Source organism: Amblyraja radiata, chromosome 2 (genome assembly GCF_010909765.2).
Source record: "Amblyraja radiata isolate CabotCenter1 chromosome 2, sAmbRad1.1.pri, whole genome shotgun sequence".
NCBI classification, from domain to species: Eukaryota; Metazoa; Chordata; class Chondrichthyes; order Rajiformes; family Rajidae; genus Amblyraja; species Amblyraja radiata.
Window position 1 is genome coordinate 125292894 of NC_045957.1, and position 17934 is coordinate 125310827.

General features: G+C 53.6%; 1 protein-coding gene across 3 annotated transcripts; it reads left to right on the forward strand.

Annotated features, from left to right (window-relative positions):
• The first annotated feature begins 1329 nt into the window (after positions 1 to 1329).
• On the forward strand, positions 1330 to 13242 carry LOC116968399 (zinc finger protein 239-like). Of its 3 annotated transcripts, XR_004410466.1 has the most exons (4): positions 1330 to 1414; positions 5451 to 6587; positions 12255 to 12446; positions 12936 to 13240. XR_004410466.1 is itself a non-coding variant. In XM_033015182.1 (3 exons), the coding sequence occupies exon 2, from the start codon at positions 5580 to 5582 to the stop codon at positions 6546 to 6548; it is 969 nt and encodes a 322-aa protein (XP_032871073.1). In that variant the 5' UTR covers positions 1330 to 1414; positions 5451 to 5579; the 3' UTR covers positions 6549 to 6587; positions 12936 to 13238. The 3 variants fall into 3 exon arrangements, 1 of the variants encoding a protein (XP_032871073.1); XM_033015182.1 differs by lacking the exon at positions 12255 to 12446 and having other exon boundaries at positions 12936 to 13238; XR_004410467.1 differs by lacking the exons at positions 5451 to 6587; positions 12255 to 12446 and having other exon boundaries at positions 1350 to 1414; positions 12936 to 13242.
• Positions 13243 to 17934: the final 4692 nt, after the last annotated feature.

Consider the following 17934-nt stretch of genomic DNA (forward strand, 5'->3'; position numbering starts at 1 on the left):
ATACCATAATTAATGACACATAAAATAAGCCAAATGGCCACTACAGGGTTACAGAGAAAATAGGTGCAGGAGTAGGCCATTCGGCCCTTCGAGCCTGCACCGCCATTCAATATGATCATGGCTGATCATCCAACTCAGTATCCTGTACCTGCCTTCTCTCCATACCCCCTGATCCCTTTAGCCACAAGGGCCACATCTAACTCCCTCTTAAATATAGCCAATGAACTGGCCTCAACTAACTTCTGTGGCAGAGAATTCCAGAGATTCACCACGGTTAACGGAATCAAGGGATATGGGGAGAAGGCAGGAATGGGGGTACACAAAATTGCTGGGGAAACTCAGCGGGTGCAGCACCATCTATGGAGCGAAGGAAATAGGCGACGTTTCGGGCCGAAACCCTTCTTCAGACAGGAATGGGGTACTGATGGGGGGCATCAAAAAATCCCAGAGTATTATAAAGGACATTTCCCACCCCGGACACTCCCTGTTTGAACTGTTACCGTCAGGCAGACGGTACAGATCTACAAGGACAAGGACAAACAGACTTAAAAACAGTTTTTACCCCACTGCTATAAAGGCACTAAATGTAGCCGCCAAGGAACGCAGGGGCGATACATACTAAGAGACTGTGAAATCGACAGAAGGATGTAGGGCTGGGTGTTTATGCGTGCTATTTTCATGATATTTATTTTAGTTGTTTATCTTTTTTTAAATATTTTACCTTGTATGTATCGTTAGCTTTTAGAAATGTTTGAATGGTGCACTGACTGGCTGACATTTTACAATTTCGTTGTACATGGTTCATGTTACAATGACAATAAAGAAACTATTCTATTCTATTCTATTCTGATTGGGGATGATCAGCCATGATCATATTGAATGGCGGTGCTGGCTCGAAGGGCCGAATGGCCTACTCCTGCACCTATTGTCTATGCAGAAGCTTTTCATTCCACATCACCGTCTACATCTCTCCTGCGACTCTCAGTCTGAGGGTCTCAACCTCGACACGTCGCCCATTCCTTCTCTCCAAAGATGCTGCCCGTCCCGCTGAGTTACTGCAGCATTTTGTAGTCTTGCCCCCTTGAGGTTTTATCTCAGGTTTGCAGCATCTGCAGTCATTGTGTATTAGAAAGGCGCTATATAAATCCCATCCATTATTATTATTATTAGTTTCCCCTCCCCCCCACCACGTGGTGTAGGAGCCGCGGGGGCGGGGCCGTGGCGATGGGCGGCTCCGATTGGCGGACGGTGCTGTCTGTCCGAGGGGCGGGGCTAAGGCTCGACCTATAGGACGCGGTGATCAGCGGCGGTGGGCGGGGACGTGGCTCTGACCACGTGAGGCGGGCCCGTGACGTGCATCTGATGACGTGAGGCGGGGCCGCCGCGGCCGACGGGAGGAGCAGCGGGAGCTCAGGTGCGATCAGTCGCTGCCGCCGCCGCCGCTCGGCCCCGCGTCCTTTCCCCGCTCCCTCCTCCCTTCCCCAGGGCGATCCCGCGGCGGCGGCGGCCCGAGGAGACCGAGACGTGCGGGCGGGGAGAGAGAGAGAGATGTCTGTGAGTGAGGCAGGGAAGGAGGTCTGGGCGCCCTCTGGTCCTCCGAGTATAGCGCCCCCTTGTGCTAGAGGGCGGGGTGCAGCTTCTCTGGTCCTCTGTCTGCAGCGTCCCCTGGCGCCGGGAGGCCGCGGTGCAAGGATACAAGGATGGAGTTAAAAGGAAGGAAAAGTTAATAAAAACACCAGAATTAACAATAGGTGCAGGAGTAGGCCATTCGGCCCTTCGGCCCTTCGAGCCAGCACCGCCGTTTAATTTGATCATGGCAGATCATCTCCAATCAGTACCCAGTTCCTGCCTTCTCCCCATATCCCCTGACTCCGCTATCTTCTAGAGCTCTATCTAGCCCTCATGAAAGTTTCCAGAGAACCTGCCTCCACCGCCCTCTGAGGCAGAGAATTGCACAGACTCACAACTCTCTGTGAGAAAAAGTGTTTCCTCGTCTCCGTTCTAAATGGCTTACTCCTTATTCTTAAACTGTGGCCCCTGGTTCTGGACTCCCCCAACATCGGGAACATGTTTCCTGCCTCTAACGTGTCCAAACCCTTAACAATCTTACAGGTTTCATCCTTCTAAACTCCAGAGTGCACAAGCCCAGCTGCTCCATTCTCTCAGGGTTTGACAGTCCCGCCATCCCGGGAATTAATCTTGTAAACCTATGCTGCACTACCTCAATAGCAAGAATGTCCTTCCTCAAATTAGGGGACCAAAACTGCACACAATACTCCAGGTGTGGTCTCACTAGGGCTCTGTACAACTACAACAAGAGAAGGACCTCTTTGCTCCTATATTCGATTCCTCTAGTTTTAATGGCAAACATGCCATTCGCTTTCTTCACTGCCTTCTTACTTTCATAGACTGATGTACAAGGACGCCCAGATCCCGTTGTACTTCCCCTTTTCCCAACTTGATGCCATTTAGATAGTAATCTGCCTTCCTGTTTTTGCTACCAAAGTGGATAACCTCACATTTATCCGCATTAAACTTCATCTGCCATGCATCTCCCCACTCCCCCAACCTGTCCAAGTCACCCTGCATGCTCATGGGATCCTCCTCACAGTTCACACTGCCACCCAGCTTTGTGCCATCTGCAAATTTGCTAATGTTGCTTTGAATCCCTTCATCGATGTATATTGTAAATAGCTGCGGTCCCAGCACCGAGCCTTGCGGTACCCCACTAGTCATTGCCTACCATTCTGAAAGGGACCCGTTAATCCCTACTCTTTGTTTCCTGTCTGCCAACCACTTCTCTATCCATGTCAGCACTCTACCCCCAATACCATGTGCCCTAATTTTGCCCACTAATCTCCTATGTAGGACGTTATCAAAAGCTTTCTGAAAGTCCAGGTACACTACATCCACTGGCTCTCCCTTGTCCATTTTCCTAGTTACATCTTCAAAAAATTCCAGAAGCATGATTTCCCCATCGTAAATCCATGCTAACTCGGACTGATCCTGTTACTGCTATCCAAATGTTCGGCTATCTCATCTCTTATAATTGACTCCAGCATCTTCCCCACCACCGATGTCAGGCTAACTGGTCTATAATTCCCTGTTTTCTCTCCCGCCTTTCTTAAAAAGTGGGATAAAACATTAGCTACCCTCCAATCCACAGGAACTGATCCTGAGTCTATAGAACATTGGAAAATTATCACCAATGCAAAGGCCTTGCCACAGAGCGAGCAGGTGAAGGGGCGCTGGCCAGTGTAGACTCGCCGGAGCTCCAGCAGGTGGTCAAGGCGGGTGAAGCCCTTACCACAGGACGGGCAGGGGAAGGGACGCTCACTGCTGTGGGTACGCCGGTGCTGCCACAGGCTGGACACGTGGGTGAAATCCTTGCCACACTCAGCGTACACAAAGGGTCTCTCTCCAATGTGTATCCGCCATGGCAAAGCGCTCTCCAAAAACCAGGCTGGGGAAGGGACAGTTGCCGGTGTGAACCCGCTGGTGGAACAGCAGATAGGTGGAGCGAGTGAGGCCTTGCCGCACTGGGCGCAGGTGTAGGTTCGCTCGCCGGTGTGAGTGACATGAGGGGGAACTTCTTTACTCAGAGAGTGGTGGCTGTGTGGAATGAGCTTCCAGTAAAGGTGGTGGAGGCAGGTTCGTTTTTATCATTTAAAAATAAATTGGATAGTTATATGGACGGGAAAGGAATGGAGGGTTATGGTCTGAGCGCAGGTATATGGGACTAGGAGAGAAAACGTGTTCGGCACGGACTAGAAGGGTCGAGATGGCCTGTTTCCGTGCTGTAATTGTTATATGGTTATATGGTATATGAGTGCACTGGTGCTCCTGTAAGCTGGTGGAGAGGGGGAAGCACTTGCCACAGTTGCTGCAGGTGAAGGGCCACTCCCCGGTGTGCAGGCGCCTGTGCACTTTCTGGTGCGTGGACGACCTGAAGCACTTGCCGCAGTCGGAGCAGGTGAAGGGCCGCTCACCGCTGTGCACCCGCCGGTGATACAGCTGCCCCGACAACCAGGCAAAGCTCTTGCTGCAGGTGGAGCAGCCATAGGGCTTCTCGCCTGTGTGCATCCGCCGTGGGTCCCCAGCAGGCTCAGGTGCTGCCAGGCTTTGTCACACACGTCGCACTCATAACGCTTCTCCTTGTAGTGCCCCGCCATGTGGTCCTCCATCGAAACTCAGCCCCTCGAAGCTCAGCCCGCACACTCAGCCCGCACACATTCGAGCAAATGGGGGGAGGGGGGTCACGGCACCCTGGCCGCCCTCAATGGCCACTCACGCTCCCCTCTCGCCATCCACAGCAACGGCACCTAAACCCTGCAGGAGGGGAACACAGAGGGTCAACAAGGTGGCACACAAGACATTACTAGTGCATGAAAGGGGGGGTGCTGCACAGTGGCACTGCACTCGGAGGACCAGAGACGCTGCACCGCGGCCTCCCGCCACCAGGGGGCGCTGCACTGGTAGGATTAGAGGGTGCCCAGACCTGACATTCACCCCACGCCTCGGGTCGCCGGCCAAAGGATCGCCTTCGGGAAGGGAGGAGGGAGTGGGGAAAGGACGCAGGGCCGAGCGGCAGTGGCTGTTCCCACCTGAGCTCCCGGCGCTGAGAGGGGGCCTCGTCCCGTCGGACTCCCTTACGTGACCGACGACCAGGTCCCGTCCCCTCCCTACCCCCGACTGACGGGCAGCGCCAGCGGCCAATGGGAGCAGGTCCTGCCTCTCCTGGGTTGATGTCACGGGCCAGGTACCGCCCCCTCCTTGTGTCCGACCAATCAGAGCCGCTCCCGCCGCCGGTGACCATGTCTTATTGGTTGATCCGTAGCCCCTCCCCTCAGGCAGACAGCGCCCTCCGCCAATCGGAGCCGCATATTGCCACTGCGTGGTCGGCTCTACACCATGGGGGGGAGCGTGCAAGCTCCACACAGTCAGCGTCAGTGGTCGTTCTTTCCGGAGACAGGCCGTTTGGCCCTTCTCGTCCGTGCTACCCCGGGCTTTCTACAACACAATCTTGCACTGCTCTGCACTGGATATTGCATTTGCTGCGTTTGTCATCACCGTATGTACACTATTTGCTGTGGTGGCTGCGTGTGAACGGGCGATTTCCCCCCCAACCCCCCTGATCCCCTCACTCCAGCCCCTCCTACCCCCTCCCCCCCACCCCCTGAACCCCTCACCCACTTCCCCCCCCCCCCCCCCCCCCCCCCCCAAGCACTAATTCGTTCGTGTGTCAGATGATGGAGCTCGCTGTTGGCTTCTGTCGTCGTCCAACATGTAGACAGAATTGTCGCCCGATGCGTCACAGAGTGCATCGTGTCGTCGCTTCCAGGGATCGCCACCAGGAGGCTTCTGTCATGATCCCCAAACACTAGTAATGTTCACGCGTTAGTAATGTCCTGTTTGCCAGCTTGTTGACCTTCTGTGTTCTCCTCCTGCAGGGTTTAGGAGCCGTTGCTGTGGACGGAGAGACGGGGACGTGAGCAGCCATTGAGGGCGGCCAGGGTGCCGGTGAGCCACCCCCCCAATCTGCTCTGTGTGCGGGCTGAGCTTCGAGGGGCTGAGAATCGATGGACCACCACATGAAAGGGCACAACAAGGAGAAGCGTTATGAGTGTGACGTGTGTGGCAAGGCCTGGCAGCACCCGAGCCAGCTGGAGAACCACTGGCGGGTTCACACGGGAGAACGCCCCTTCACCTGCTCCGACTGCGGCAAAGGCTTCAAGTGGTCCACGGAACTGAAGGTGCACATGCGCCTGCACACCGGGGAGCGGCCCTACACCTGCAGCCACTGTGGCAAGGGCTTCACCCTCTCCAGCAACATGCTGAGGCACCAGCGCACCCACACTGACGAGCGCCCCTTCACCTGCGCCCAGTGCGGCAAGGGCTTCACTTGCTCCAACCACCTCCTGAGGCACCAGCGCACCCACACCGGCGAGCGCCCCTTCAACTGCGCCCAGTGCGGCAAATGCTTTACTCGCTCCTGCCACCTGCTGTTGCATCAGCGCACCCACACCGGGGAGCGGCCCTACATCTGCGCCCAGTGCGGCAAGGGCTTCACCCTCTCCAGCAACCTGCTGAGGCACCAGAGCATCCACACCGGCAAGCTCCTCTTCATCTGTGCCCAGTGCGGCAAGGGCTTCACCTTCTACAGCAACCTGCTGAGGCACCAGTACATCCACACTGGCAAGCGCCCCTTCATCTGCGCCCAGTGCGGCAAGGGCTTCACTCGCTCCACCTATCTGCGGTCCCACCAGCAGGTGCACGCCGGCGACCGTCCGGTCCCCAGCCCTGTGTGTGAAGAGCGCTTTGCCACGACCTCCCACGCCCTGTCTCACCAGCGCATGCACACCAGTGGCCAGCCCTACAACTGCCCGTACTGCGGGGAGGCATTCGACAGCTCGCATGAGTTGCAGCAGCACCGGCAGGATCACGACGGCGAGCGACTGCTCCCATTGCGGCAAGCGTTTCAAGAGTGCACGGAGGCTGCGGGGGAACCAGCGGATACACACCGGAGAGAGACCCTTAGTGTGTGCTGAGTGTGGCAAGGCTATGGCAGCACCGACGTACCCACAGCGGTGAGAGTCCCTTCCCCTGCCCGTCCTGTGATAAGGGCTTCACCCACCTTGACCACCTGCTGGAGCACCGGCGAGTCCACACCGGCCAGCACCCCTTCACCTGCCCGTCCTGTGGCAAGGCCTTTGCCTGCTCCTCCAGCCTGCTGGCACATTGCGACATGGCTAGAAAGGCGCTCTTTAGGTAGACACAAAATGTTGGATGGAATGGGTAACGTTTCGGCTCGAGACCCTCTTCAGTCTCGGCACCCATTCCTTCTCACCAGAGTTGCAAGTTGGGCTGATGGGGCTGTTTCTATGCTGGGTGACTAGTGTAGATGGGGCATGTTGGCCGGTGTGGGCAAGGTGGGCTGAAGGGCCTGTTTCTGTGACTTGTATAGATGGGGCATGTTGGGCGGAGTGGGCAAGTTGGGCTGAAGGGCCTGTTTCCGTGCTGGGTTCATAAATGGGAGGTCAGTTTCATAAATGGGAGGTCAGAACCGCTCTAGTTGGTGAGAGGATGGTTCAGTTGCCTGATAACAGCTGGGAAGAAACTCCACACTGCACTTCTGCATATCTGTCTCTCTCCCTCTCCCTCTCTCTGTCTCTCCCTCTCTCCCCCTCTCTCTTACCCCTCTCTCCCCCTCTCTCTCTGTCTCTGTCTCTCCCCCCTCTCTGTCTCTGTCTCGCTCCCCCTCTCTCCTCCCTCTCTTTCCCCCTCTCTCTCTCTCCCCCTCTCTCTCCTCTCCCTCTCTCTCTCTCTCTCTCTGCAGTTGCAAAGCTTCACACAAAATCTCTCTCACCCTCTAACCTGTACTGACCACATCCTGTCCCTGCTCACATCGAGTTGTTTCTCTGTCTGTATATCTCTCTCAACCTCTCTCCCTCCCCCTGCCTCTCTCTCCCTCCCTCTCTCCCCACTCCCTCCATCTTTCTCTGCCCTATCCCTCCCTCTCTCTCCTCCCTCTTTCTCCCTCTTTCTCCCTCTCTCTTCCCTCTCTCTCCCCTCTATCCCCTCTCTCCCTCCCCCTCAACTGCTCACAATATCCAAATGCGGCCTGACCAGCGCCTTATAGAGCCTCAGTATTACATCCCTGTGTTTGTATACAAGCCCTCTTGATATACAGTGGCTTGCAAAAGTATTCATACCCCTTGAACTTTTCCACATTTTGTCACGTTACAACCACAAACGTAAATGTATTTTATTTGGGATTTTATGTGATAGACCAACACAAAGTGGCGCATAATTGTGAAGTGGAAGGAAAATGATACATGGTTTTCACATTTTTTTACAAATAAAAAACTGAAAAGTGTGGCTTGCAAAAGTATTCAGCCCCCTTTACTCTGATACCCCTAAATAAAATCCAGTGCAACCAATTGCCTTCAGAAGTCACCTAATTAGTAAATAGAGTCCACTTGTGTGTAATCTAATCTCAGTATAAATACAGCTGTTCTGTGAAGGCCTCAGAGGTTTGTTAGAGAACATTAGTGAACAAACAGCATCATGAAGCCCAAGGAACACACCAGACAGGGCAGGGATAAAGTTGTGGAGAAGTTTAAAGCAGGGTTAGGTTATAAAAATATATCCCAAGCTTTGAACATCTCACGGAGCACTGTTCAATCCATCATCCGAAAATGGAAAGAGTATGGCACAACTGCAAACCTACCAAGACATGGCCGCCCACCTAAACTGACAGGCCGGGCAAGGAGAGCATTGATCAGAGAAGCAGCCAAGGTAACACTGGAGGAGCTGCAGAGATCCACAGCTCAGGTGAGAGAATCTGCCCACAGGACAACTATTAGTCGTGCACTCCTCAAATCGGGCCTTTATGGAAGAGTGGCAAGAAGAACCACCACTATCATCCCGGTGCCCAAGCAGACAATCATCAACTCCCTCAATGACTACAGGCCCGTTGCTCTTACATCTGTAGTCTCCAAGTGCTTTGAAAGGCTGGTCCTAGGTCACCTTAAATTACCTCTCCCCCCCTCACTCGACCCACACCAGTATGCATATAGGGCTAATAGATCTACAGAGGATGCCATAAACACTGTCCTCCATGCTGCACTACAACACCTAGAGGAGAAGGGGTCATATGTCAGGATGCTTTTTGTTGATTACAGCTCAGCTTTTAATACAATCATACCCAGCAAGCTGATCACAAAAATACTAGACCTTGGCCTCAGCAGTCAACTGTGTCGGTGGATATTGGACTTTCTCAGTGAACGCCCACAGACGGTGAGACTTGGACCCTTCACCTCGACATCCCTGACCCTCAGCACAGGAGCACCGCAGGGCTGTGTGCTCAGCCCGCTCCTCTACGCCCTATACACACATGACTGCTTGCCCCATCACCCCGCAAATAGGATCATAAAATCTGCGGACGATACAACCGTGGTGGGGCTCATCTCAAATGGGAACGAGGTCGCCTATAGAGAGGAGGTGCACAGACTTTCTGAGTGGTGTGCTCACAGCAATCTCTCTCTGAACACTAAAAAGACAAAGGAGATCATCACTGATTTCAGGCGACATAGAGCGGAACTCAGGCCACTGGAGATAGGGGGCGAGGAGGTGGAGAGGGTGCCTAGTTTCAAATTTCTGGGGATCAACATCAGTGACGATCTTAAATGGTCTGTGAACTCTGCTATAGTTGTAAAAAAGGCGCAACAGAGACTTTACTTCCTCAGAACTGAGGAAGGCCCATCCGTTTGCTAAACTGCTGGAGTCTTTCTACCGCTGTTCGGTAGAAAGCATACTGACTTACTGCATAACTGCCTGGTTTGGGAACTGTCCAGCACCTGACAGAGCAGCTCTCCAGAGGGTGATAAAAACTGCCCAGGGTATCATTGGACTCCCCCTGCCCCCTCTGGAGGACATTTACCACTCCAGATGCCGCAACAGGACCTGTAATATCGTGAAAGACATTACACATCCTTGTCACCACCTTTTCACACTGCTGCCCTCAGGAAAAAGGTACAGGTCGCTAAAGTCACGCACTGCCAGACTCAACAGCTTTTACTCATCAGCAATCTTGGAACTGAACTCTGTCTCGGGAGCGGGTTATGGGGAAGGAGGGGGGGTGGGTGGGAGACAGTGTTAATTTATGTAAATGTGAATCCATGGGTGGGTTTGGGGAGGGAGGGAGTGAAAAAAGTATGAGTATGTGAATGTTTGAAGTTCTTTTAAATGGAGAGACACAGTAATCTCGTATGTGACACATGCAATGACAATAAAGCATTCTGATTCTGATGAAAGCCATTGTTGAAAAAAAGCCATAAGAAGTCCCGTTTGCAGTTTGCCACAAGCCATGTGGGGGACACAGCAAACATGTGGAGGAAGGTGCTCTGGTCAGATGAGACCAAAATGGAAGTTTTTGGCCTAAATGCAAAATGCTATGTGTGGCGGAAAACTAACACTGCACATCACCCTGAACACACCATCCCCACTGTGAAACACGGTGGTGGCAGCATCATGCTGTGGGGATGCTTTTCTTCAGCAGGGACAGGGAAGCTGGTCAGAGTTGATGGGAAGATGGATGGAGCCAAATACAGGGCAATCTTGGAAGAAAACCTGTTAGAGTCTGCAAAAGACTTGAGACTGGGGCGGAGGTTCACCTTCCAGCAGGACAACGACCCTAAACATACAGCCAGAGCTACAATGGAATGGTTTAGATCAAAGCATATTCATGTGTTAGAATGGCCCAGCCAAAGTCCAGACCTAAATCCAATTGAGAATCTGGCAAGACTTGAAAATTGCTGTTCACAGATGCTCTCCATCCAATCTGACTGACCTTGAGCTATTTTGCAAAGAAGAATGGGCAAAATGTGGAAAGGTTCAAGGGGTATGAAAATTTTTGCAAGCCACTGTAAATGCTAGCATTGAGCTTGCTTTGAGAGAGAGGGAGAGTTTAGTTTAGTTTATTGTCCCGTGTACCGAGGTACAGTGAAAAGCTTTTTTATTGCGTGCTATCCAGTCGGCGGAAAGACTACATGATTACAATCGAGCCGTCCACAGAATACAGATACAGTATAAATGGAATAACGTTTCGTACAAGGTAAAGTCCGATTAAAGATAGTGCGAGGGTCTCCAATGAGGTAGATGGGAGGTCAGGACCGCTCTCTAGATGGTGAGAGGACAGTTCACTTGCCTGATAACAGCCAGAAATAAATTGTCCCTGAATGTGGAGTTGTGCGTTTTCACACTTCTGTACCTCTTGCCCGATGGGAGAGGGGAGAAGAGGGAGTGACTGGGTGAGACTGGTCCTTGATGATGCTGCTGGCCTTGCCGAGGCAGCGTGAGGTGTAGATGGAGTCAATGGAAGGGAGGTTGGTTTGTGTGCGTGATGGTCTGGGCTGCGTCCACAACTCTGCGATTTCTCGTAGGTCTTGGACGGAGCTTTTCCCAAACTGCTGGGATGCATCCCGATAAAATGATTTCCACGGCGCATCTGTAGAAGGTGCAGAGAGTCATTGGGGACATGTTGAACTTCCTAAACCTTCTACGTAAGTAGAGACGTTGGTGAGCTTGTGTAGAAGCTGGTGAGATGGAGAAATGGACTACTGGGTCCGTACACACTAGTCACAGGGTTTTAATCTGAAGTGAAACATTGTTCCACTCATCACCCGTCCATTTTCCTGGAGCAGTCCATCTCACCACCTCTTTGTACAGTGTCCCTCTGTGTGTGTGGGCTGTATTTGTGTGTGGGGGGGGGGGGGGGTGTGGGGTGTGAGTGTGTCTGTGTGGTGCGCGTGTGGCTGTGTGGTGCGCGTGTGGCTGTGGGGTGTGTGTGGGCTGTATTTGTGCGTGGGGTGGTTAGGGGTGTGTGGTGTGTGTGTGTGGTGTGGGTTGTGTGGGCTGTATGTGTGGGGGGGATGTGTGTGTGTATGTACGTGTGATGTGTGGGGAGTGTGGGCTGTATGTGGGTGTGTGCATGTTTGGGGTGTGTATGTGGGGGGGGTGTGTGTGGGCTGTGTGCGTGTGTGTGGGGTGTGTGTGAGGTGTGTGTGCCTGTGGTGTGTGTTTCTGCGTGCCTGTGAGGTGTGTATGTGGGGTGTGTGTGTGCGCCTGTCTGTACGTGTGTGTGCGAGTGTACGTGTGTGTATGTGTGTTTACGTGTATGTATGTACGTGTGTATGCACGTATGTGTGTGTGTACGTGTGTGTTTGTATGTCTGTACGTTTGTGTGTACGTGTCTACGTGCGGGGGATGTGGTGCGTGTGTGTACGTGTGTGTACATGTATGTGCGTGTACTTGTGTGTGTACATGTCTGTGAGTGTGTGTAGGTGTCTACGTGTGTGTTGTGTGCGTGTGGGGTTTATCTGGTGTATGTATGAGGGGTGTATGTGCGTGGGGTGTGTGTGTGGGGGGTATGTGTGCGTGTGGTGGGTGTGGGGTGTGTGTGTGCATGTGTGTGTGTGTGTGGGGTGTATGTGTGGGGTGTGGGGGGTGTGTGAGTGGGGGGTGTGTGTGATGTGTGGGTGTGGCGATGTGTGGGTGGGATGTGTGTGTGGGGCGTCTGCGTGTGTGTTGTGGGGTGTGTGTTGTGGGGTGTTTGCATGTGTGTTGCGGGGTGTGGAGTGCGTGTGTGTGTGGGGTGCGTGTGTGTGCATGTGGTGCGTATGTGTCTGTGGGGTGAGTGTGTGTGGGTAGTGTGCACACCACACAAGCACACACACACACACACACACACACAGTCTCCCCCCTGCATTGTCGTTCACTTTTGCACGTCTTGAGTGGTTTGTGGTCCATGGAGAGAGGGGGAGAGAGAGAGGGAGGGGGAGGGACAGGAAATGTGAGGGGTGGGGTTACTCTCTGTTCTCTGACGTCTCATTACATCTCCATCTGCACCCGGCTACGAGACAGAGAGAGAGACGGAGAGAACGAGGGTGAGTGTGGGAATAACTCCCTCCCTCCTCTCTCCCCCCCTCCTTTTCACCCTCCCTCACTCCCTCCTCTCTCCCCCCTCCCTTGCTCCCTTTCTCCCTGCTTCATATCTCTCTCCCCCCCCTCCCTCCCTCCTTCATATATCGCTCCCCCCCTCCCTCCTCTATCCCCCCTCCGTCTCTCTCTCCCTCCCTTCCTACCTCCCTCCCTCTCTTTCTATCTCCCTCCCTCCCTCTCTCTCTCCTTCATCTCTCTCTCCCCCCTCCCTCTCCTCTCGTTCTCCCTCCCTCCCTCCATCTCCCTTTCTCTTCTCTCTCTCCCTCCCCCTCTTCCCTCCATCGCCTCCCTGCAGTCACCGTTCATCGCCATTGATCCTCAATGACCGCTGTTGACCACCATTGACCCTTGTTCACCCCTAGTGACGACTGTAGACCCCTGATTACCCTTATTGACCCCGTGTTGACCCTCCACTGACCCTGCTCTCCCCACAGGTTGCGGACGATGTCGTTTGTCCGAATCTCGTGGCCGCTCATCTTCCTCGTTCTGACCTCAGGCTTCGGCCTGATCCAGGCCCCGCCCTCTGACCCCGGCAACCGGGGGGCCGCGTCCCCGGACAAAGATGGAGTAGGGCCCCAGGAGAAGATGGCCGCCGCGAGGTCAGGGGTCGGCGACCGCACCGTGATCCCACTCATGCTCCTCTTGGTCTTCCTGACCTTGGCGGCTATCTTGGCCGGAGCTTGGACTCAATTCAAGACCCTCGGAGGGGGAGGGGGAGGAGGGGGAGTGGTGGGGTGGTGCTGTGGAGCGAGGGTGTTCCTGAGGGGGAGGGGGGACGGAGGGACCAGGCTGAGGGATGGAGAGTGGGAGGAAGAGGAGGGGGAGGAGGAAGAGGAGGGAGATGGAGATGAGGGAGATGAAGAGGAGGGAGAGGGAGATGAGGAGGGAGGCAGCGATTACTCGAGTCTGGGGGGGCTGGACCTGAGGGCGAGGGAGGGGCTGGTGATGGGAGAGGATGGAGTCTCCCCCTCACCCTCGAGTGTCAGTTACGTGAGAGGTGGCCTCCTCCCCCTCTCTGGGACGGTCCGATGGAGCGACATGGAAGGGGACGACCTTACAGCCCTGTGACCCCCTCCCCTCCCTCCCCTACTCCCCGTCTGATAACAGCCGGGAATAAACTGTCCCTGAATGTGGAGGTGTGCGTTTTCACATTTCTGTACCTCTTGCCTGATAGGAGTGGGGAGAAGAGGGAATGACTGGGGGTGAGACTGGTCCTTGATGATGCTGCTGGCCTTGCCGAGGCAGCGTGAGGTGTAGATGGAGTCAATGGAAGGGAGGTTGGTTTGTGTGCGTGACGGTCTGGGCTGTGTCCACAACTCTGCGATTTCTTGCGGGTCTTGGACGGAGCTGTTCCCAAACCGTGCTGGGATGCATCCCGATAAACTGATTTCCACGGCGCATCTGTAGAAGTTGGTGGGAGTTGTAGTGGACATGTTTAACTTCCATGGTCTCGGGAAGTAGAGGCATTGGTGAGCTTGTACAAAGGCCTGTTTCTATGCTGCACAGTTGCAAGTTTATAGTTTGCGTGCAGCTGGAGTTTATCGTGGAGAATGCATGGGACAGATGTCGCAGTTTTACTCGCATGGACACAGCAGTAAAGTCGCAGCAATGGTGGAATAATGCGACGAGAGGCAACTGGATGCATGCACGACTGCCTGTGATCTGCAGGCAGCCATCTGCAGCGACGCATCGCAGCGTTGCAATGGTTGAAGGACAGCGGGAAACCATGCAGGAAATGCGTGCAGCAATCACGCATTGACTGGCACCTACACAAACTTGCAGCTGCAGAAACAGGCAGGAGCTTAGGGGCGGCCACGGTGGCTCAGCGGTAGCGTTGCTTCCTCATCCTGACTACGGGTGCTGTCTGTACAGAGTTTGCACGTTCTCCCCATGACCTGCGTGGGTTTTCTCCGGCCGCTCCGGTTTCCTTCCACACTCCAAAGACGTGTGAGTTTGTAGGTTAATTGGCTTCGATATAAATTGTAAATGGTCTGTAGTGTGTGCAGGATAGTGTTAGTGTGCGGGGTTCGCCGGTCGGCATGGACACAGTGGGCCGAAGGGCCTGTTTCCGTGTTGTATCTCTAAACTAAACTAATTGGTGAATTGTCACACAGTGTGGAAACAGGCCCTTCGGCCCATATTGCTCACACCGACCAACATGCCCCATCTACACTAGTCCCACCTACCCGCGTTTGGCCCATATCTCTCCAAACCTGTCCTATCCACACTGCTCTCTCTCCCCATCCCCGCAACAAGGGCAGAGTCCCTCTGGTCCTCACCTTTCACCCCACCAGCCGGCAAATACAACACATAATCCTCCGCCATTTCCGCCACCTCCAACGTGACCCCACCACTCGCCACATCTTCCCATCTCCCCCCATGTCTGCCTTCCGCAAAGACCGCTCCCTCCGCAACTCCCTCGTCAACTCTTCCCTTCCCTCCGCCACCACCCCCTCCCCGGGCACTTTCCGTTGCAACCGCAAGAAATGCAACACCTGTCCCTTCACCTCCCCCCTCGACTCCATTCAAGGTCCCAAGCAGTCGTTCCAGGTGCGACAAAGGTTCACCTGTATCTCCTCCAACCTCAACTACTGCATCTGCTGCTCTAGATGTCAGCTGATTTACATCGGTGAGACCAAGCGTAGGTTGGGCGATCGTTTCGCCGAACACCTCCGCTCAGTCCGCAATAACCTACCTGACCTCCCGGTGGCTCAGCACTTCAACTCCCCCTCCCATTCCCAATCCGACCTCTCTGTCCTGGGTCTCCTCCATTGCCAGAGTGAGCAACAGCGGAAATTGGAGGAACAGCACCTCATATTCCGTCTGGGGACCTTGCGTCCTTATGGCATTAACATTGAATTCTCCCAATTTGGCTAGCCCTTGCTGTCTCCTCCCCTTCCTTAACCCTCTAGCTGTCTCCTCCCACCCTCCCATCCGCCCGCCCTCGGGCTCCTCCTCCTCCTCCCCTTTTCCTTCTTTCTTCCCCCCCCCACCCCCCATCAGTCTGAAGAAGGGGTTCGGCCCGAAACGTCGCCTATTTCCTTCGCTCCATAGATGCTGCTGCACCCGCTGAGTTTCCCCAGCAATTTTGTGTACCTTCGATATTCCAGCATCTGCAGTTCCCTTTTGAACACTATCCATGTACCTGTCAAGGTATGACAGTCCCTGCCTCAACTACCTCCTCCAGCAGCTCGTTCCATACACCCATCACCCTCTGTGTGGAAAAGTTGCCCCTCAGGTTCCTATTCAATCATTCCCCCTTCACTTTAAACCTATGTCCTCTGGTTCCCGATTCCCCTACTCTGGGCAAGAGACTGTGCGTCTACCTGACCTATTCCTCTCGTGAATTTGTACACCTCTATAAGATCACCCCTCATCCTCCTGTGCTCCAAGGAATAGAGTCCCAGCCTGCCCCAACTCTCCCTATAGCTCATACCCTCTAGCCCTGGTAAGAAATAGTCGTAAATCTTCTCTGCACTATTTCCAGCTCGACAACATCCTTTCTGTAACACGGTTACCAGAACTGAACACAATACTCTGAATGCGGTCTCACCGACATCTTGTACAACTGCAAGGTGACCACCCAACTTCTATACTCAATACTGGTTTGGGAGGTCATGTTGCAGTTGTATAAGACGTTGACGAGACCACACTTGTAGTATTGTGTTCTCCTTCTCTCCCCCTGCCCTCATCCTTCATGTCATATGCTGACTAGAACGGAACATGATATTGGAGATGAGGTTGGTGTGGAACGATGCGTTCATACTGATACTTATGCTTTTATGAATAGTTCCCAGCTGGTAAAGATGTTTTAATCTGTGGAGCGATATAACTGTGACGAGTCATTGCTGAATAAAGAGATTGTGTGATAACAGAGGGAGTCTTGCATTCTTACAGGGAGTAATGCATCGCTGCAGAACGCTGCATGGACAATGATGCATGAAGGGCAGCACCGTGGTGCAGCGGTAGAGTTGCTGCCTCACAACGCCGAAGACCCGGGTTCCATCCTGACCACGGGTGCTGTCTGTACGGAGTTTCCACGCTTTCCCCCTGACCTGCGTGGGTTTTTCTCCGGGTGCTCTGGTTTCCTCCCACATTCCAAAGACGTGCGGGTTTGTAGGTTAATTGGCTAAAGGTAAAATAGTAAATTGTCCCTAGTGTGTGTGGGATAGTGTTAGTGTGCAGGGATTGCTGGTCGGCACAGACTCGGTGAACCAAAGGGCCTGTTTCTACCCTGTGTCTCTAAACTAAACTAAAGGTCTTAAGTGACAGGAACAGAATTAGGTCATTTGACCCATCAAATCTACTCCGCCATTCAATCATGGCTGATCTATCTCTCCCTGCTAACCCTAACTAAACTCGGCATCACCGTCTGTATCTCTAGTTTCCCTCTCCCCTCTGACTCTCAGTCTGAAGGAGGGTCTCGACTTGAAACGTCGCCAATTCCTTCTCTCCAGAGATGCTGCCCGTCCCGCTGAGTTACTCCAGCACTCTGTGAATCGTTACCTATCCACGTTCTCCACAGATGCTGCCTGACCTGCTGAATTACTCCAGCACTCTGTGAAACGTCACCTATCCATGTTCTCCACAGATGCTGCCCGTCCCGCTGAGTTACTCCAGCACTCTGTGAAACGTTACCTATCCACGTTCTCCACAGATGCTGCCTGACCCGCTGAGACTCTGTGTCTATCTTCCGTTCATCCCTAACTTTGCCAAGTTACGGGAGGGGATTGGGCAGTGTGTGGGTTAGAGATTGGACAGTTTATGGGGGAGAGAGAGATGGGACGGTGGGGTAGACATTGGGCAGTGTGGGGGAGACAGAGACAGTACGGTTTGTGGCGGAGACGGAGATGAGACACCTGGAGCCAAAACAACAATCTCTGCCCCAACCTCAACGTCACCACAAACTAGACCGTTAACTTCAGAAACGGGAAGTCAGGCAACAGGTGGCATCGCACGTTATAAACAGAGAGAGAGTCCACCCCTCACCCCCACCTACAGAGACACTTCACCCCTCACCCCCACCCACACACAGAGAGATCACCCCCACCCACACACAGAGAGACTACCCCACCCACACATGGGACAGCAGGGAGTGATGGAGGCTGAGGAACGGTCTCTGTCACCTCCCCTTCTCTCTTTCTCTCCCTCACTCTCTCTCCCCCCTCTATCTCCACCCCCCCCCCTCTTTCTTTCTCCCCCCAGTGTTCAGGGTAGAGTCAGGGAGTCTACCCTTGTAATCAGGGTGTAATGAGTCGAGTCAAACACATATCAAGATACAACACATGTTTATTAAAGTCCACTTACAGCATTGGTCTGCAGGACATTACAGTAACCAGCAGCTACTCAGACTGAATTAGGTAGGGAAGCGCTTGGTAATATAAATCAAGGATCCTATTGCGGATCTTTGATATAAATCGCATATTAGGTGGA